Here is a 21,754-nt window from a genome sequence, read left to right on the forward strand (position 1 = left end):
TATAATAGACGACCTCTATTATCACCTATACATTGAATACTTCTCTGAATCTGTGGCTCAATGCTTTAGCCAAAACCCATGAACATTTACCATTTTATACTCCTTACCTCTGCCGATCATAATACTTTAGAATACATATGTATGGACAGTTGGTTGTGTTTTCTGCCAACTTCCATTTCCAACTATGGGCCACAAAACTTAACTAGATTGGACAACAAATAGTTCACAATATTTCTCCTCAAATATGATTTATTTAGCAATACTATAATAGGAAATACAGACGAGTACAGATAGTAAAATCACAATTGTAGGTTGTCATGATAAAATTAAGTTAAAGTATTATTAGCTAGATCCCAAAGCATACTATTTTTACAGAAGAGTTCTGTTAAACTGAAACATTTGAGACCAAGATACAACAGCATGGTGCAGCCTGAATTATATCTCCTTCAATATTTTAAGGGAGGATGGAAATGGGACTACATATCTGTATGAATAATAGAGAGAACACAGGGAATAGGTAGTTTTGCTTTCATGCTATATTTGATTGTATTCTTGTCCTTCACTCCTGGGAGAGTCTGTGTTGAATGGATCTCTTAAATTGTCTCAAGCAGCAATAGAAAAAGAATTTTTTTTTTAAACGGACGTCAAGGGGTCCAAAAGAGATGACAGGTGAGAAAAGAATAATCACTCTTCTATGGGATACTACTTCAGGACAATTTTTAACAGTGCCTAGAAAGGTAACATCGAAGCAGGGACTATTTTTTTTTATTTTTCTAATTTTATTTTATTTTTATTTTTTGAATTTTATTTTATTTGTGAATATCAAAGTAATATTTAAATATTATTTTCTGAATTTTATTCATGTAGAGAATTCTTGGGTAAGGAAACTCCTCCTATTAATGAAGGTTGGCACTTTTTCTTCCACTAATAGCCTTACAGAATTGCCTAGAGAGGTTACGTACCCAGAGTCACACAGCCAGAGATAGGTCTTAAACACAAATCTCTCCAGTTTAGAGATTAACTCTCTATCCACTATGCAACACTGCCTCTTAGAAAGGTAACATTATTAAACAATTTTGTTTAAAGGTAAGACAGAGGAATTGATGAATTCTGTACACATGTATTTATTTTTGTTTTGTTTTGGTAATAAGAGCCAGTAGTGCTTAAATTCTTCATAGAGAAACAGAGTGGTCAGACTCCCTATAATATTTCAGACTCAGTGTTTTCACTTCTTATTTAGAGAGACTTTAAAGCTTAATTAAAAGGCCACTTAGAACACTTTAGGCTTAAAAATTAGGCTTTACAAATAGTAAAATGTTGTTTTAAATGAGTTTAGTATCGACATAGTCTCTTTCTGCCTGGTAAATAGCTTAAAAATAATACCAATAAACAGTCATAATATTTTTCTTCCTATATAGGAAAATGGAAAAGAATAAAAGAGGGAAAGAAAAAGAAAAATAGAAACAAAAATAATAAATAAAAACTTGGATTTTTTTTTTTTTTGCTGATGCAAAGTGGCCATGATATACATATGGAATTGTTCTCTTTGACCCTATCAGTATAGATCAATCTTTATTCTTAAAATAAAAATATCAAGTGCATTATAACACCTATGGTACAATTTCTTATTCAGCAGTGCTGTGTCAGAGGCTTAGGCTAAACAAAAACTAATAGCCTCATTCACAAGACATGGAAATGCACTTTGTACACTTCTTAGGCAAATATATTTCATACATTAAATTATGCATACTAAATATGCATATTGAATATGGCTTACACATTAAAAGTGAGCTAAGTTGTAAATGGCATAGTCCCTCTATCTTGATTTGCAAACTTAGAGTTTTGACCATTAAAAAAAAATATTGCTTAACATTGCACAAATCAGAAAGGAAGCCGACCCAAAGACAGACAGAGCTCCTTTGATTTAATGAGACAATTGGCTCATTTCTTAATCTATGGTGAGTCTGATGATGTTTTCAACAGATTTTTGGGTATTGCAAAATACATGGACAATTCAAACTTGTGAAGTCCTTGTCCATCCAAACTCTCAATTAAAATTCACAACATCTGACTCATGCTGATCATTTTATCAGTTCTCAGCAAAAGTATTCTTCATCTCGGAGCAGCCTGGAAGTTCTTGTACATGCACACAGCCTTACACTACTGGGAGCAAACTGAGGGAGATGAATTAGAGACAATGAGGCTGGAAGTTCTTCTCTTATTAATGCATTAGGGGAAATATATATTATATATATGTATATTATATACATACATATTTATTTAGAGAATATATGGAATTTCACATAGTACATTTCAACTAGCATTTGTTGAATATACATTTTATCATACATACATACATAAATCTTTTATTTTGACCTCCAATAATGTTCAATATTTTTTTTCTACTTTTTTCTGCTGGACCCAATACTCCAGCTGGTAAGTTCATGATTCAGTTCCAAAGGTTCCCATTAGCAAAGATTGTAGACTCTTCTCTGAGACTGGATTCATGTTGCACATCAGCAAACAATGCTACATAGTCTTTAGATTTTGATGATGACAATGCAGATGATGATAATGATCTACAAGCTGATTAGTTAGTTTCAGATAAATGTTCTACTGACTTTATCACAAGTTCTTAATCATGATGAGGTCTCCTCTACTTTGGAACCCCAATTTAATTGTAGATTCATTGCTCACTTAAGTGTCCGGTTTCAGTTTTAGGGCTTTCCAACTCTGTTCCCAAATATTGACAGAAATGTTTTAAGAATGATCTAGATGGTCTGCTGTCCAAGACTGCAGAAATAATTTTTTTCCATCAGGTTTAAAAAAGAAAATTGCCCGCTATATCACTTTTCATAAAACAGTACATCAGAGAATGGCTGAATGAATAAATGAATGCATTATATATTTATACACATTTCACAGTCAGCTAAGTTAGAACAGCTTTCAATAATGCAAATTTTAAAAGTGGTCCAATAATTGACTGAAAAGTTGTTGAGTTTTTTCTAGCTTGATTGAAGATGGCCCAACAGTGGAAGAAACACAATGATGATGACACTATGACAGTAACAACAATGAGAAAACTCTACTGAAATCTTGAGAAAATCGAAATGGTCTGAGTTATGAACTCAGGATTCCATGTTTTTAACATTATTTTCTTCCATTATCATCCATTAAAAAGAGCAGGGTTCATGAATATGCTTAGAGTCGAGTCTCCTGGCCATTTGAGGATTTAGGACATTTATGCAACATTCTGATTTTCCTGAAAGAAACCAGGAATCATAATTTCATCATTCCATAAATATCTCTCATTTCCAGTGAAGCCAATATTCATTTTTTACAAACAGATTTAATATAAGACATCAGTGGTTTAGCTTTACAAATGGCCAAATGAACAAAAATTATGATATAAACTTCAACAATTTCATTTAATAAGAGAGCACTGGATTTAGAGAGAAGATTTGAATCCTGGTTTTGACTGTTTTTTTCTACCTTAGGAACTTGTAAAAGTTGGTCTGGTTTTCCCAGGTCATTCTCTCACTGACAAAATTAGAGTGAGGTAAAATATGTAGTCTCTATATTCTTCTTCTATAGTCTTCTATATTCTCCTCTATAGTCTTCTAGCTCTAAATCCCGAGTCTTGTTAAAGTAAGAACAATTGTATCTCTATTATCTCTCTCACACGGTTGCTCTGATGTTCAAAGAAGACAACAGCAGCCATGACAACCACCATAATTTGTCACCACAGCAATTATTTGAGGCCATAGCCTAGGGTTGATATAGGGAACTACATACTGATGGAAATTCTTCAGGCTATTTTCAGGTTTTTCCTGGGGGAGAAGTATAACACTTAGATCTATACAGTTTTCACGTTGAAAGTTTGATGAGGACAATTTCTAAGTACTTGAAACAACAATAATCCTTGAGAGACTTTCATTAAACTTAGTAAAGAAGTGCTTATGTCCCAATACTTTTGTTCAGTGCTTATAATGGTGTCTTATATAGACTGGTTGCATAATAAATGCTAGTGGCTAGTCATATCATTCACCAGTACAATAGTTTGCAAAACCTTAAGTACTAAGTGTCCTCAAAATCTTACTGCAATTAAGTTTCAATAGCTTCAGAAGTATAAATGCTATAGAATTTTAAAAGAAACATTTTAAAGTCTAATTATTTAAAACATTGAAAATATCCATCGTCTTGGGCCATATTTTGCTCTAGTTTATTTTCAGGCTTTAGAAATTAAGATCATACTTAAGAGGAATCTTCTTTTTGAGGACATTCAAGCATTCATATATAATTGTTTTCTCTCTTCTTCCATTATTCACTGAAATCATATGAGGATATTATGAATTCTACAATACTACCCTGTTCTATTGTATCACTTAATGAAAAAAGGAGTATTCATATTTTTCTATTAATATGGAGAAAGAAAATGGAGATAGGGTTCTGTATGTTGAAGATTAATATATTTTTAAACAATTTTTAAATGAAAAATTAAGTCCATTTTGTGGAAGAAGGTATATTTTCTAGTGTGAAATTTTATAGCACTATGAAAAAAGTATAGTATGATTGGAGGAGGGAAAAATAATGCTGGATTGAAAGTTAGAAGACTTGGGATTAAATTCCTATGCAAATACTTATTCCCTATGTGCCCTTATACATGATACTTCTACTCTGGACTCAAACTCCTTTAAACATAAAATGAAGGAGTTGGAATATAAGAGTTTTAATATCCCTTTTAGCTCTAAAATCCAATGATCCTATGGTGAAAAATCAAAATGTCATGCCTGATCCAGAAGGAAACCAATGATCATTAACCCCATTAGTATATTTGAAGCTGGTTATAACTATTTAGAAGTAAAATGAGAAACAGGAATGTTATTGAATTGAAGGGACATAGAGACTGGAAGTGTGAACTAGATGAGGGATTGTATCAGAACACTTGATTTTGTTGTGTATCCTAAACACTCTCAAAGTGATCCTATGGGATACAATAATTTTCTATTAAACGTATATTTTATATGTACTTATTAACATGTTATCTCCCCCATTAGAATAGATATTTTTACCTTTGAATCCTCAGCATTTAGCACAGATATATGTCTGGTACAGACTAAGAGATGAATAAATTCTTGCTTGCTTGGTCTGTGAAACTAACTGCCATGATCAGGTTCAAATAGAAAGACTAAAGTTTCCAGCTAAATTCTGCCAACGTAACAGTACTTTAAGAAAACTTTAACGTTACTTAAAGAAGGGGAGGATTTTACCTGCCAAAAATTGAGTGGTGTTCTTTAGAAAAGATCACACTATATGCAGGATGCCTCTATATGGTCATTATAATTTGTGGCATTGAATTATGGAAAAAGTCATAGCTCTTTATTTTAATTCTAATTTAATATTTCTCCAAGGTGCATTTTTAAACTCTTGTCCTTCACTATTTTCTCTCCAATATTTATTTGTTTTTTTTTTAATTTAGATTCTTAAACATTGGCCTTTGATTTCAGGTATGAATAGATTATCAGTAACTCAGAAGAGGTTTGCCATTAGAAATGTTCTCTCTTTTGTAAGATTACTAATAAAAGTGACGTAAGAACATTTAAAAAGGAGAATATTCAAATAAAACGGCATAAAACTACCATATTAAAATCCTCTTTGGGAATTATATTTCAAGAATAGTAAAGATGGAATTACCTCTCATTTCTAATACTCCAGAGGCCTTTAAGATGTCTCAAACCTACTGGTGGTGAATCACATCACATTTTTCTTCTGTGGTATTTATTACCTCCTCTGAATTCTTATGGAGCTGGGCCTCACCTGAGGGAAAAAGACAAGTTATCTGGGGAGACCAATTAAGTGGGTTAAGAGGTAACAATCTAATTTGGCAGATTAAATTTTATTCTTACTGGACTTTGTAGCACATTTCTCCAAGATCATCAGGCATTTAACTTTCAATGAGTAAAGTAAAACTTAAAAAGTTATATTTTGGTAATTCTATGGTACTTCTAAAACTATAAAAATATGAACTATGAACACAAAGCGGAAAAAGGCAAGACAGATTTAAACACATATTGAATATCACAGGCAAATTATGTCTTCAATTCTTTTCCTGAAGGAAAAAAAAAAAGCTAAAACTGAAAAGACATAGGTAAATCCCAGGATTACTTGTCTTTCTCTATGTTCCATTGACATTCCTGTGGATTAAAGAAAAAAGGAATTTAAGAGATCAGCTTATGTTTAAAGAATTGTGCATCTGGCTATACAAAAATTGAATGGTTTTAAATTGTTTACCGTTAGTATAATTTTTCAAGGTCATAAAATTTTTAAATGGGCTTGAAGATCTGTGACCTAAAAAAGATGGTATAGATTCATGACAGATGGGGAGATCTAGGTTTAATAATAAAGACAGAGAAACAGAGTAACAAAGAAACAATTGTGACATTTAGCAAATCTCAGAGCTATATTACTTACCTTATAATACTCTGTTTTCTAGACCAGAGTTTATGCTTGGTTTGAAATGAATTAGCAAACAAAAGTCCATTGACTGAAAGAAAAAGACTTAGAAATGGATCCCGATTCCACTATATACCAGAATGATCTCAGATCAGTTATTTTACCTATATATGATGTGGGCTAAAAAGTCTCGCAAGCCCTGCCAAATAACTGTAAACAATTAAAAGAACATAGAAACAGTAATTAGTCGATTCGTATGCCACCTTTCTGATAAGACATATGGGTTGCTTAGATCTGCAAGTATGAGAAAATTCCTCACATCAGTCTTTAGACATAACTTAGATTGGGGCTCTCTGAACAGCAAGTATAGGTGGTTCAAGGGACTAGGTTCAAACACTGCTCAATTTCCACAACCACTGCCTCAGAGTCTATGCAGAAAAAAAAACAAAATTTGGCCGAAGGTTGCCCTGGAGATTTAATATATCATTAGCATTCTATTTATGTTGCAGTTTGCTCCCCTCAATGGATAAACAGAAATGAATCATGGATAAAGTCTCACAGACCAAAGTGGACCCTGGCTAAAGTGACATCAGTTCCAGGGCAAAAACCACCCAAACAAATGGCCTTTTCCTTAATAACCAATCAAGATAAAAAGCATTCCTGAAAACCCTCTACCAGCCCATCCCTTGCTTACCTTACTTACTTACTTACTTACTACATTACCATACTTATTATACTAGCTAGCTAACTGTCTATAGCTACCCTGGTACTAAATTTTCTTATAACAAAGCTTGTTCTCTCACAATGGGATTGGTTTGAGCTGTCAATTAATTCTTGGGACAAGACCCAATTAGCACTGCCCACATCATATGGATGTTGTGTTTCAACTAAAAGGAGGAGTTTGAATTCTATGGTTTTAAAGTTGACTTCTAGCCCCAAACCTATGATTTTCTGAATGATCTTATGTCAATATGTAAACTAAGGAAATCAGAAGCACCAAGCATTCCTCCCATGATAAGATAAATTGTGAATAAATGTCAGATAAGATAAGTTCTGTGGAGGAATCCCATATACTATTGGGGTTTACTATTCTTAGGAAAACCAGAAAGTGGTCCAGAAAAAAGTTTATGAAAACAAAGAGATCTTGGAATTTCTGTTGTGTTCCAAAAGTCATTCAGAGATAGGAGAGATGATATCAATGGACTGCCCTTTAACACCCCTCATCTTTCCTGTGACTTTCCAGACCAAAATAATGCCCCAGCCATTCTTTCCCTAAATGTTTTGTATGAGAATGTCATCTTTTTCAGGGCAGTAACTGCCTTCCTTTTTTCTATTTGCATCCATCAGCCTCAACATAGCACTTGGCACATGATAGATAAATGCTTATAAATATTGTCATTCAACAAAATTAGTTTAAAAAGTACTATCTTGAGGAATAGTATTACTGACACTGTTGATCTTTGGTCTTGCTTCACAAATTAATCCTAATATTTGTATGGTACCACAAGGTTAGGATGATGAAAAGTAAATAGAATTTCATTATTTTAATTATTAAAGCCTTTTAGAACCAGAATTAAAGGAAGATCATATTATATCAGACTACTTTTATGATTATTTCTTTATTTCTCTCTACATGTGAATATCTATATCAAAAGAAACACATAGATATAAATATAGATACATCTGCTTATCTAATTTAATATAATGTTCAAACCTCTGGTTACATTGCTAAAAAAAAAAATTCAGCCCTATGTAGCACAATAGTAATTCTGAGACTCTATAAACCTCCATATTGGCATGGTAGTGTGGATGGAGCCTTAGATTTGGAATCAGAGACTGACTATATGAACCTTCATTATCTGCCTTCTTCAAGTAAAAAAATGACAAATTAAATGAATTTCATGATTGTCCAAGCAGAGGATTAAGCATTGAGAACTGTGAACCCCTGTCTGGACAGGAAGATGTAGCCTCATTTGGTGTGTTGCAAGCACATATACTATTAGTCTCACCTTTAAGGCACCATTGACTATCACCACTAAAAGAAGCAGATGTCTGTCTTAGACAAGATAGTAGGGAAGAGGAGAAAGATATCCTGCATTAAAAAAAAAAATAAAACTACTGTTCCCATGATCCTACTTTCTGACCATCTCTATCCCTCTGGAAATTTGAACTCTGCTCCTAGGTCCACCTCCCAAAACCCCATGCCTCATCCTGATAGGTGAATCCTTTGCCTTATATTGCCTGGAAGATGGCTACTAACATACTTCTTACAGTCTCTTTGACATGCACCCTCAATTCCTGCTCCTCTATCTGTATCTTCCCCCAGTAGAAAAATAATCTATTTGGCCATAAGGACTACCTCATTCTCTTGTATTTATATCCCCATAACTTTACCTCAGAGCCTAGCATGTTGTGGTTAATTTGTTCAGATGTGTGACTCTTCTTGACTTTATGGACCAGAGCATGTCGGGCCCTTCTTCCCTCCATTATCTTTCAAAGTCTGTCCAAGCTCATTTTCATTACTTCCATGACACTCTATGTTTATCTTATCCTCTGCTGTCTTCTCTTTTTGCCTTCCATCTTTCTCATTATGAGGCCAAAATGTTTAAGCTTCACTTTCCACATTTGTCCTTCCAATGTTTAGTCAGATTTGACTTCTTTAAGTATAGCTTGATTTGATGTCCTGGCTGTTCAAAAGTCTTCTCTAGCACCATGATTAGAAAATGTTGATTCTTTGCCACTCAGCTTTCCTTCAAGTGCAACTCTCCCAGCCACACATTACTCCTGATAAAACCATAGCTTTGACTATACAGACCTCTGTCAGCAAGGTGATATCTCTGGTTTTTTGCATGCAATCGACCTTTGCAATAGCTCCCTTCTAAGAAACAAGCCCCTTTTGATTTTATGGTTGCAAGTCATTGTCTGCACTCATCTTTGTTCCCAAGAATATGAAATTTGACACTGTTTCCATTTCTTCTCTCTTTATTAGCCAGGAAGTGATGGAACAAGTTGCCAAGATTTTAGGTGTGTTTTTTTAAATGTTGAGTTTCAGGTCAGATTTTATACTTACTAGGTATATATTATATGCCAAACTGGATGAAGCAGAAACCAGAATTAAGCTTGCCAAGAGAAATGTCAATAATTGAAGATATGCAGATGATACTATTCTAATAGCAAAACTTCTTAATTATTCTTCACTTTTGGTATATTTTAATATATTTGATATATATTAGTATATACTTAATAAATTTTACTATTTATTTTTCTATATTTCTCTCTTTCATTTATCATGATATCTCTGTTGGGAAATGTATCTCCCAACATGGGGGAATGGGAAGATCAATGGGCTTGGAGTCAAAGGACTTGAGTTCAAGCCCTTCCTATGTCACTTGCTAGCTGGCTGACACTGGTCAAATCACTTTATCTCTATTACACAAAGCTATTACAAAGACCAAATGAGGTAATGGAAATAATAGCTCTTTAAAATTACTATGTAGATATTAGCAATTAGTCTCTAATGGCATACAGATGGTCCAAAGCAATAATAGCAAAGGGCACTCTAGCTAAGAATGACATCAAATATTCATTAGGGGGAAAAAGGATGGCAATCCTTTGGGAATTATTTTTTAATGAGAATAATGTGCATATACATAAAAAGATAATTTTATACATGCATATGTGCATATATAAAAAACTATGATACTTCCTATTTATACCTATATATCAATTCTTGCCTATGTGTTTGTATATGTATCTTCTCATTTATATATGATGATATATTTATGAGAACTTAATTCATTCTAGAATATTATTGTTGTTATTTCAAATGCTACTATATTACTGCTCCAAAAATCACTGGTGGACCACTATGGCATATAGATCTTCTGTCTAGCCAGACTTTTCCTATGAATTTCCTCATTTATACTTTAAAATTCTTCTTTCTAGATTCATTGCTTTTCAGAAACCAGAAAATCAGTTGATTTCAACCATTATTTTTGTACTGAAAATTTCCATATCTGTAGCTAAAACCTGAATTCAAAACCCATATTTGCAACTCCTAGATAAACATGTTTATTAGAATATAGAGATGTAGACTAAAACACATCATTTTCTTTTCATTTCAAACTCTATCTTTCTTCAAATGCAAAGGTATTTTTCTCATTATCTAGACTTGAAATCTTGGAGTGGCCTTTGACTCACCTGAGTTCTTTAGTACCTATGTTCAATCTGTCACCTTATTTTCAGTTCATCACAGAAAGACCCTGGAACTATGTTCTATCAATCAATTAACCAACAATATATAACTAACAAATATATATAAAAACTGTGGGAGTAGAAACACAGAAGAAAAACAACTGCTTGATTACATGGGTTGAGGGGGTATGATTGGGGATATAAACTCTAAATGAATATCCTAATGCAAACATCAACAGCATGGAAGTAGGTTCTGATCAAGGACACATGTAATACCCAGTGGAATTGCACTTCGGCAATGGGAAGGGTGGGGGGAAGGAATAGAATATGGTTTTTGTAACCAAGGAATAATGTTTGAAATTGACCAAATAAAATTAAAAAAATAAATATTATACACACACACACACACACACACACACACATATATATTAAGCATCTTCTATGTGCTGGCTGCTGTTAGTTGCTAAAGATACAAAGAAAAAGATGAAAAGTCCCTGACCTCAATAAGCTTTGATTCTATCAGGAGAAATGATCTATATATGTATAAACAGATATTAAATAAACACAGATAAGTACAAGTTAATTTTAAAGGGAAAAAGGAAGGCATTAGTAGCTGGAAGAATCAGGGAAGGTCTTATATAGGAGTTCACACTGGCCTGATCTTTGAATGAAGCTGGAGATTCTAGGAGGCAGAGGTAAAGAGGCACTTCATTCCAGATATAAGGGGTAGCTTATGAAGAGGCACAGGAATGGATGATTGAATAATATGCATGAGGAATAGCAAGGTAATTTTGGCTAGGCTGTTGACAGCAGTAAAAAGAATAACGTACTGTAAATCGTAAAAAGGTAGGTTAAAGTCATGTTTTAAAGTATTTTTAATGCCAAACGAGAGCATATTTGATCCTGGAGGAAATAGCTACTAGAATTTATTAAAAAGAGGAGGAGGATGGTCAAAGCCATGTTTGCAGAACATCACTTTGGTAACCATATAGAGAGGAGAGGTGAAGCTGGCAGACTATTATAGCAATCTAGGCAAGAAATGATGATGAGGGCCTGAACTATGTTAGGAGCCAGAGGGTCATAATCATGTAAATAGAGTGAAGGGAACAGATATGAGAGATGTCAAGAAGATAGTCCCAAGAAGAATCGGAAGCTGAATGGATATGAGGATGAGGGAGAATGAAGAGTTGAGAATGACTCAAAGGTTATGAAGCTGGGTAAATGGAGGAATGGTTGTAGTTTTTATACATAAACAAGGAAACTCAAAAAATGGACGAGGGCATGATAATGACATGTCATAATGATCAATTAAAGACGCTGGGAACGTTTAGCCTCAAAAAGAAAAGACTGGGGATGGTCATGATAGCTGTCAAGTATTTGAAATCTGTCAAGTGGCAAAGGGATTAACACAAGAAGCATTTCCTAAGGTCTTCCAGGAACTATTAACTTCTGAGGATTCAAAGAAAGACACAATCATAGTTCCTGCTCTCAAGGAGATCACATTTTAATAGGGGATATTAGACATTTGTTTTCACCTCTGAGGGAAAACCAGATGCAATGAGTAGAAATTATAAATTGGCAAATTTAGATTTGATGTCAGGTAAACAAACTAAACAAAATTCCAAACAAATAGACTTATCCATGAGAATAATGGACGGCCTCAGGAGGTAGAGAACCTCCCTTTCCAAGCCTTAGATTAGAAGCCAAATATGACCTAACAAGTCGATCTTCTAGTTCAACCTGTCCTTGAACAATAATCCATTATAAAACAGCTGACAACTCATTATTTGCCCTCTTCTTGAAGAACCACTACCTCGTATGGCAGCCCTTTCTACTTTTTTGAGAATTCCTATCAAGTTTTTCCATGAAACAAGTGTAAAGTTAGCTCTTTTTTACATCCTCTCCTTGTCTCTACTGATGTGGTGTTTGGCCAAATGTAAACAATGAATTCCTCTTCTGTATGCCTCTGAATAGCTGACAAAGTTATCGTGTTGACCCATCATCATGTTCAATTCTAAAGGGTAAACAACCCTAGATTCTTCAACCAGTCTCTGTAGAGAATGATTCCAAGTCCTTCTCCATCCTAATTGTCCTTCTCTGGATAACTTCCATTTTTTTTTCTCTTTCCTATATGGGGTGCTCTGGATTGAACACAGTATTTCAGATATTGTTATTCCAGGGTAAAGTACAGTACAGTGGTCATCTCCTGAAATCTGTAATTAGGTATCACTTCAAATGCTTTAATGCTTTACTGGCTTCAAATGGTTTTCTGGCTATGTTATTTGCACACTTAATAACTGTGGAACTTGAAATCCACTAAAAAAATTCCACAAGTTTTTCAGATGATTTTTTTAGCTAGACATCTCTACCACATCTATAATTATGGAGTTGATTTTTGGAAACTCCCTGTATTCGTTATATCTCTATTAAATTTTATCTTATTATATTTAGTCTGACATTTAGAATCCTTTGAGATATTTTTACCTTGGCTTTGTAATCCAACTAATTAGCTATCCATTTCAGCTTTTTCCATTTCATGTGAAATTGATGAATATGTCATCTGTGCATATGTCCAAGTCATTTTCAAAAAAATAAAAGCAGAAACCAATCCAGGATAGACACCTGGGAGCACTCTTCGGGAGCTCAGCTTCCCCAAATGATGTCATTAAGCTCTTTGGGCAGAATAATTTTTTCAGTTCTAAAACCACCTATTAATTCTATCAGTTTCTAGTCCACATATTATCCCTCATGTATCTCTTTCTGCAATTCTCACAAAATAATAAGAATAATAAAGCTCAATATTTTGCAAAGATTTAACTAAATTTTGTCTACTTCATTCCTTGGACCTACCAGTCAGCTACCCTGCAAAATAAAAAAAAATCTATGATCATTGCTTCTTATTCTACATGATCACAATATATTCATTTACTAATGTTTGCTAGAATTTTAACAATAATCTAATTTAAACTCTTGGCTATAATTTTCAGAGTCTACTCTTCTCTCTTTTGCTTATTAAGAACAATCACTTACAGGTTTATAGGGGCCACAGGGTCTCCCTTTCCACTCCATCAAAACTGCACAATATGTCCCTGTTTGACTGCATATGAAATTGTTGAGAGTCGACTATTATATGCTTTCAATAGTGATGCTAAAAATTCAGTTACTGCACAGACAGGTGTGTAGTTTAATTGGATCATCTTCTTTACAAAAAAAGTTGGCTAATTTTAAAGATACTGTTCAGAGTGACTGAATTATGGAAAGAAAAACTGGCCCTTGTTCTAGGAACATTTTAAAAGGTGACCCAAATACTGGCTTAATTATTGAAGTTATCTTTTGGTCTATCTGTAAATCTGATTGTGTGTGACCAAAAGGAACAGCAGACAAGGAAAAGAAACAGGATGTGTGGTCCTTGAGAAATATTTTGGATTTTTTAGACTAGACTCATGATCTTATGATTTAGGGAGCATCGTATGTGGAAACTCATCCTAGTGATACAAAGGCAAAACTGAAATTGTCCCCACATCCTCAGGGTGCTGACTGAAATTCTGCTGGGGTGAGAAATCTTCTGGGCTGCGTTCAGAATGTACTCCTTTACTTTATATATGAGGGAAGTCTCTAATCACTCTAATTGACAACCTGTTTAGCAACATAACAGGTTGAAAAGAATTCCAGTCAGAGGATATGAGTTCAAATACCACTTCAAATGCTTGCTGACAATGTGACCTTGTACAAATCAGGGAATTTCCATGAGTTCATTACATCATCTGTAAAATAACGGTGTTGAACTGGGTAAATTCTGAGGGTCCTTGTACCTCTAGCTCTGATCTTCCAAGGTAGTCTAATCCACTTTGAATTAATTCTAATTGTCAAGAAGTTCTTCTTTACAAGAAATCTAAATTTTGCCCTTTTCAGCTTCTTTACATTAACATTGTTCCTAGTTATACCCTATGGGCCAAACAGAGTGAATCTAAATCTTCTTTCATAGAACTACTATTCAAATAATTAAATATTGCTATATTGATCTCCTCAATGCATTCTCTTCAGGCTAAACATTGCCAGGGTACTTTAATTGATCTTGGATGCATGCTCTTTTTCCTACTACCCCAAAAATCTTGAAATATATCCTATTTTCCCTTAAGATAATGCAACTACGATTAATTATTTCTGATCTTGGAACTAGATTTCATTTCTATAGTGCTTTAAGGTTTATAAAATTCTTTCCTCAAATTCTTTTCTATTAAAGAGGGACTTCAAATATAAAGATCTCAATTTTATAGAGGTACCCGGCTTCCAGTTCTGCTTCTGACATCTCTCTGTATTGTGACCTCAGGTGTTTTAGGCAAGTCTCTAAGACTTTAAACTGCAAAGAATATACTGGAATTCCCTCTCTTGGCATTCTCTTGAAAATACAGGTTTAGTATCTCTCCCTATGTCCTACATATGAGGAAACAAAATTACAGAGCATAGGAATTCAGAAGCTTCAAAGGGTGTTCAATGATCTGGCATGGTTACAAAACTCTTAAATGAAGAGTTTTTATGAAGAATTAATCTTAAATGAAGAATTCTTAAAAGAATTAGGATTTGGACCCATGTTGTGACTCCAAGTTAAATTCTTTCCCCTTATACCAGATGTAGAATTTGGATTAACTAGAATACTTAAAGAATGAGATGTTCTTGTGAACTGAATTTTCTGGTTCTTTCATGGTAAAAAAGAATAGTTCTTTCCACATTTGTTTAAAAAATCTTTGTATTGATTTACTGATCCATGGAAACCATAGTGAACATAAGATTTTTTTTTTATTACAAAGAGTATTTTACCCAAAATGGGGGTTATTATCTGAGAAAAAGTCCTCCAATAGTATTTATTTAGATGGTCATAAGGAAAATAAATGTCAAATTATGAAACCTATCTTAAATATAAGGTTTAGAAAATCAGCTAGCTTCCAAACTGAAGTAATTTACTGCCAGGCCTCTAGACATGTGTCTGAGATGGCTTTTGTTAGTAGGTTGAAGTTTTGCTCTTTATCTGTAATTAAGAATTCTCTTAGGTAAGGGAAGTGTGGTAAGCTCTAGCTCCATATTAGGGCTAGAGAAAGAACATGCTGGCATCTTCCCCTCGTAGCAGAGATCCAATCCTCATCTAATGAGGGAGAAGATGAGGTTTCCGAGTCCACCTCCTCTCTCAAAATATCCACCCATGGGGACTGGCAGAGGAGGTTCCAAGGTTGAGCTGTCAAGTCAATCAGAGAGAGGACACAACTCACTTTATAAGCAAGAGACGTGACTTCCTTGCCCTCTCTTTTCCCTTAGGAGGTTGGTGAGAGAGCCAGTCTTTGTTAGTAGATGCATGCATCTGTTAAAAAATGTTATTCCCAGAGAAATGGTCTCAATAGTCTTTATTGGGTAAAAGTCTGAAGGTTACACTTGGTACTTGAGAGATTGGTTTTTTAATCTCAAAGATCTAAAATTGTAGAGAGCCTTGATATGTCAGTAGTCTCACTTTCTTTTTTGGAACAAAAGGAACTGATAGTCCAAGGAGTGAAATGACTGCATGTGTTCATATAGGAAGGAAATAATGACCTGGAATCTAAACTCAAGTCCTCTCTTTATATACTCAAGTTGGGATTTTGGCTTTAAAAATAGTAAACCCTTCTTGTTGGCCAACTTATTGTGTCATAATTTGTTTTTCTTTTCTAAGGCAAGTCAATAAAAGTATTCATTTAAGGTTTTATTGGATAATGAATTAATTCAAAATATCTCAGCATAAATGCTGGATTTGTGTACAATATACAGGGGAAGATGATTCACCTTGGATGTAGTGATAGGTTTTTTTCCCTTATCCTGCCCCTATTCAGCCAAGTGAGAGTGTAACTGCCAATTTCTTAATAATTTAATCAGTTAAAAATTACAACTGCCATAAATAATTAAACTGGTTTTCCCCACAGATTAAAATAAAAATTTGCTTTCTATATCACATCAGATTGGGCCATTTTATTCACTCACACTTTCTAAGCTTTGGTATTATTACTAAGAAATCTTTCTGAGAGTATTACCATATGCAATACCACTTATTCATGATATTAAGACCTGTTCAGGCTGCTGCTTTTGGGTGGGAGGTGGGAAAAGGAAAGGGTGGGATGTTAAGAGCTTGAGTTGATTTGGCCATCTGAAATGGCAGGGAAGAAGATAGGAGAAAAATTCTGTGTAAAAGAAAGGAGTAGGGGAAGTCACCAACATCATCCTACTTAAGGATTCAATCTAAACAATGAGGAAAGTAGGAACAGTTTGTTGTTCAATTGTTTCAGTTGTGTCTGACTCTTCATGACTCTGTTTAGAGTTTTTTTGGCAAAAACACTGGAGTGTTTTGCCATTTCCCAAAACTGAGGCAAACAGGGCTAAATGTCTTGCCAAGGGTTACATAGCTAATAAGTGTCTGAGGCCAGATTTGATTTTAGGAAGATGTTTATCCTGACCCCAGGTTCAGTGTTCTTATCTACTGTGCTACTTAGCTATGTGGAGGAATATTAGCACAAAATAAGAAGCAATGGTTTAGGAATACCAGCTAAGGAACTAAGCAAAGATCTGGAAAACATGAGAAACTCAGAGGGTCTTCAATGGCATCTGTGAAATGCTGAAGTAGCAGAATGGTATTTTGATAGCTCAGTGGCCTCTAGGTGCCTTCTCTCATTCAAGCTTGTCTCAGGATAGTGATTATATTAGCAGGCATCAACACTAATAACTAACCCTATTTAAAAATAGTTAGGAGCCTTTTCAGGAAAAGAAATCTTGTAATAAAATTCATAAGATGCATAATAAATAGTAAAAGAAAAATAATGCAGAAAAAAGGAAAAAGGAAGAAATTCCCAACACTCTTTTTTTTTTTTGTTCAGTTGAGACCTGTGATTTTATCAATAAAAGGAATTTCCAATGTGGAAAATATCCTTTATCAATGCAAATAGACAATTTGTTTGTAATTTTTGGTTTTAGAGGGTTGATGGGGCACTGAACAGTTAAGTGACATACCCATGATCATATTATTAGTATCAGAAGATATCAGAAGCATGAGTAGAACTTAGGTCTTCCTGACTCCATACTGACCCTTTATCCAGTACACTATACTGCCTTTCTGCTACAGCTATTATTCCCCAGGTTGAATCATTCTGGGAAAATCTGACAGAAATATATGATAGATAGATAGATAGATAGACATTGTCTATAAAGCCATTACCTGGGCATTCATCTCTAATTTATTCACTTTCTCTATTTGACAACATTTATTTTTTGAGGGATAAATTGAATTTTTTAAACATAATTACAGGTCCCACCCAATGAAATATCCATAAATTAAGAGCTCATTGTTCTAATGGAGACAACTCCACCAACATCTACTGTAGAATGATCTTTAGACTCAGGAAATGATGTGCTAAGTTTGTACAGGTTATTAACTGAGTACATTCTTCATAATGGCAGGACTTATTTAACATTGTTGTGCCTCATATATGTCTAATATCAAGAGTATTTTATTTATGCTGAATTATTTTTATTTGATGAGATTTCCATTTTTGCAGCTTTCAGTGTTTCTTTCTTATTTAGCATCTTTCTACTTTTCTTTTAACTGGCTAGTTTGTATAAACCTACTCCTATGAGATATGAGATAGCCAAGAATACAGTTCTTGACCAACCTAGTTGTTTGGCCAGAAATGAGTATACTAGTGATTTTTTTGGAGGAACCTTAGGCTTCCTTCTTTTCCCTCTCTGAATAACACCTTTTCCATCTTCATTAGAAATAGCCATTGAATTCCCAGAAGACGCACTACAAGAAGGCCTAGCATGAACTGGTTTGAGGATGGATCGAGCGGATGATGTTCTTGAGCAACGCTGGTCATAAGCATGCTGAGAACTTTTACCAGCTGGGCATATCCTGGATGACAGGACCTTACTGTCTGTTCTATCAGTGGTGTGCCCTTGATGAATGCTATGAAGTTCTGTGGAGAGGGAACAAAATATGGAAATTAAACATATGCTAGAAAATTAAGATTTATGTCGTATCTTTCTTGCTTTGATTTCCAAAAACAATTCAAAGCCATGAGTAATTTTTTTCTTCCTTTGTAGCCAAGGAATATTAGACAAATAACCAGGAAAAAAAGAAACTAAGAGGTTATATGCAAACACACATGTAACTCAACATTTTCACTGAAATCCTAAGGTGGCTTTAGGTACTAAAGGTTATGCCAGAAGAATACAAGCCCTGTCAGGTTGTGCTCAAATCAAAAGGGCTTCAAGTATGTGTGACGGTTGCCAGGTTCAAAAAAACAAAAAAACAGCAAAAGGTTGATTAAGAGGTAATAAATGTTGATAGCCATGGCAACTCAGGAAGGGATTATTATCTCTGTCATTGGAAAAACCACTCATCCTCATAGAAAAATGTGGCACTTTTGAAGCATGGTAGTAATAAAAACTAAAGGTAAGCACACCTCACAGTATTAAAAATGCAGGTGTAATCTCTACCCTTTAGTTCCTACCTATGCCTTATTGCTAATTATACCTTACTTAGCCCCAGTCAACAGTGGCTTACTCTGTTACACTGTTTGTTGCCTTACTCCCAATTCATGTGCTACTGAACATTACAAATCCTTAATGATTGGGTCCACTAAATATGTATTTTTCATTAATAAAAGTAATAATAGCTAGGACTCACATAATGTTTTAAGGTTTGTAAGAGACTTCACAAAATACCTCATTTGATCCTCACAACCACCTTAGGAGTCAAATGGTTATTATTGCCTCCATTTTAAAGATGAGAAAACTGAGTCAAACAGAGGTTAAGTGACTACCTTAAGATCAAATTGCCAGTAAGTGTCTGAGGCTGAATATGAACCTGGCACTTTCTGATTCCATGTCAACATTTTATCTATTTTGCCATGTAGCTAGTTGCTTTTCTATTGGACTTTCTGTTTGGTATTCAATTAACAATTCAAGTTTTTTTTTGTTTTTTACTTCATTAGCAGATTTACTTCTCACTCAGCACAGTGACTATTTCCGAATTTTCCTGAAGCCAACTTATCTTTCTTCATACTTAACCAAAAATATAAGGTCATTTGTCAGGAACTTTCTCTTCTTCCTCTTCCTCATCTCCCTCCATTCAAACATCTTTCCCTACTATCTTTTCCTTTTGTCTCATAGAGAAGTGGCTTTTCTCCTTGCCAAGGTAAGTTTCTTCACTTTCACAACTAATCCTTTTATCTGCCAGTCAATAAGTATTTATTAAGAACATTCCACGTGTCAGGCACTCAAGTGCTATGGGTACGAAGAATGGTCAAAATGGTCAAAGACCATTCTTCCTCTCTAGGAGTTCATAGACTTGTGTGTGTGTGTGTGTGTGTGTGTGTGTGTGTGGTGTGTGTGTGTGTGTAAATAAAATGCAAAATGCTACATATAAGCATACTATATACAGGAAAAATTGGAAATAATTAACAGAAGAAAGGCATTAGAATGAAGGAAGATAATGAAAATATTCCTATAGAAGGTGAGATTTTAGCTAGAGCTTAAAGAAAATTAAAGAAGGCAGGAGGCACATACAAGAAGGGTATGCCTTTCAGGCATGGAGTATAGTCTGCAAAATGACTAGAATTTGGAGATGATGTATTTCAAGCTCCAGGAAGAGCAAGAAGACCAATGTCATTGATGGATCAAAGAGAACATGGGGAGTATAAGGCATGAGAAGATTTGAAAGGTAAAAAGGGGGCCTGGTTAAAAAGGGATTTGAATAATAAGCAAAAATTTCATATTTTATCCTAGAGGTATTAGGGATCCACTGGAATCTATTGAGTAGGGTGGGTGACATGGTCAGAATTACTTTTTAGAAAGACCACTTTGACAATAGAATGGAGGATGGGATGGCATTAGGGAGAAACTTGTGGCAGAGATAACAAACATGAAAGGAATTGGAGGGCAGAGCCAAGATGGTGGAATACAGCATAGAAACTTAGAGTTTCCACAGGAATCCTCTCCAAGAAATATTAAAATAATGCCACAAAATGAATTCAGGAGAGAAAGAACCAACAAGGAGACAGAGTGAAACAACATTAAAAAAAAACTCAAAAGGTAGGCAGAGAACATCTGGGGCACAGGGGTGAGAGAGTAACACAGTTCAGCTGGAGACTTTAGCAAGGAGTGAAGAGCAAGCCACATATTCCCACACTACAATTGCTGTCCCAGGTTCGGAACCTAAACTCAAGCCAAACATCCAGACCTTGAGACCCTGCCTGGACAAATAGAGGCCCAATAAATCCACACCCCTTGAAATTCTAAACCTGTGGAGAAGTCTGGAATACCAGCCCAGGGCAGTCTGTGCTTAAGAGGGCTGATCTGCATGGGCTCAGAGTAAAGCCAGGAGTCCAAGTTTGGACCTGGGGTAAGGTTATAAATCCCAATTTGGGGTGGTTGGTGGACTGAAAATGGATTTGGATATTTTGCAGAGGGCTTAGGGTGGAGTTCTTGGACAGTGCTATTAATTGCATGACTGATTGTATCAAGTACACAGTGAGAGCAAAAAAAAAAAAAACTTACATCTAAACCTGAGGCTAGCATTTGAGTAGTTCCTGACCTGACCAAGCTCAGAGTAAGGCCAAAAGCTTATGCACAAACCTGAGGCAAGCCTTTAAAGCTATCAGCATTTCAAGGGTTAATTGAATCTGCAGTGGGAAGAGCCTACCTATAAAAAGCTAGGGGAAATGAGCAAACAACAAAAAAAGCGCCTTACTGTAAAGAATTTTTATGGAGACAAAGAACAAAGTACATACACAGAAGGAATCAATGAAAGCAAAACAAACACATGAAAAGTCCAAATGAAAAATATGGATTGGACACAGATTATAGAACAGCTCAAAATAGACTTTATAAACCAATTAAGAGGGGCAGAGGAAAAGTGGGGAAGAGAAATGAAAGCAATGTAAGAAGAAATTGAAAAGCAGAACCAAAAGCTATTGGAAGAAAATCAGGCCTTAAGAACTAGAGACTAATAATTTAAAAATAAATCAAGAAACAATAAAACAAAACCAAAAGAATGAAAAGAAGAAAAAAAAACAGAGGAATACATGAAATATCT

The 21,754-nt window shown here is 34.7% G+C and overlaps 1 protein-coding gene across 5 annotated transcripts in view; it reads right to left on the bottom strand.

Annotated features, from left to right (window-relative positions):
- Window positions 1-231: 231 nt before the first annotated feature.
- PDE1A (phosphodiesterase 1A) overlaps window positions 232-21,754 on the bottom strand; it is a 455,171-nt gene continuing 433,648 nt past the window's right edge. For 3 of the 5 annotated variants that reach the window (XM_016433729.2, XM_007494474.3, XM_007494475.3), the window contains one exon: window positions 18,146-18,632. In XM_016433729.2, the coding sequence (XP_016289215.1) occupies window positions 18,259-18,632 (374 nt within the window). In that variant the 3' untranslated portion in view covers window positions 18,146-18,258. Of the gene's footprint in view, window positions 3,831-5,694; window positions 5,818-18,145; window positions 18,633-21,754 lie in introns of those variants that run through there. The other 2 variants (XM_007494476.3, XM_007494477.3) reach the window with 2 other exon arrangements.

The sequence above is a fragment of the Monodelphis domestica genome, chromosome 4, assembly GCF_027887165.1.
Source record: "Monodelphis domestica isolate mMonDom1 chromosome 4, mMonDom1.pri, whole genome shotgun sequence".
NCBI classification, from domain to species: Eukaryota; Metazoa; Chordata; class Mammalia; order Didelphimorphia; family Didelphidae; genus Monodelphis; species Monodelphis domestica.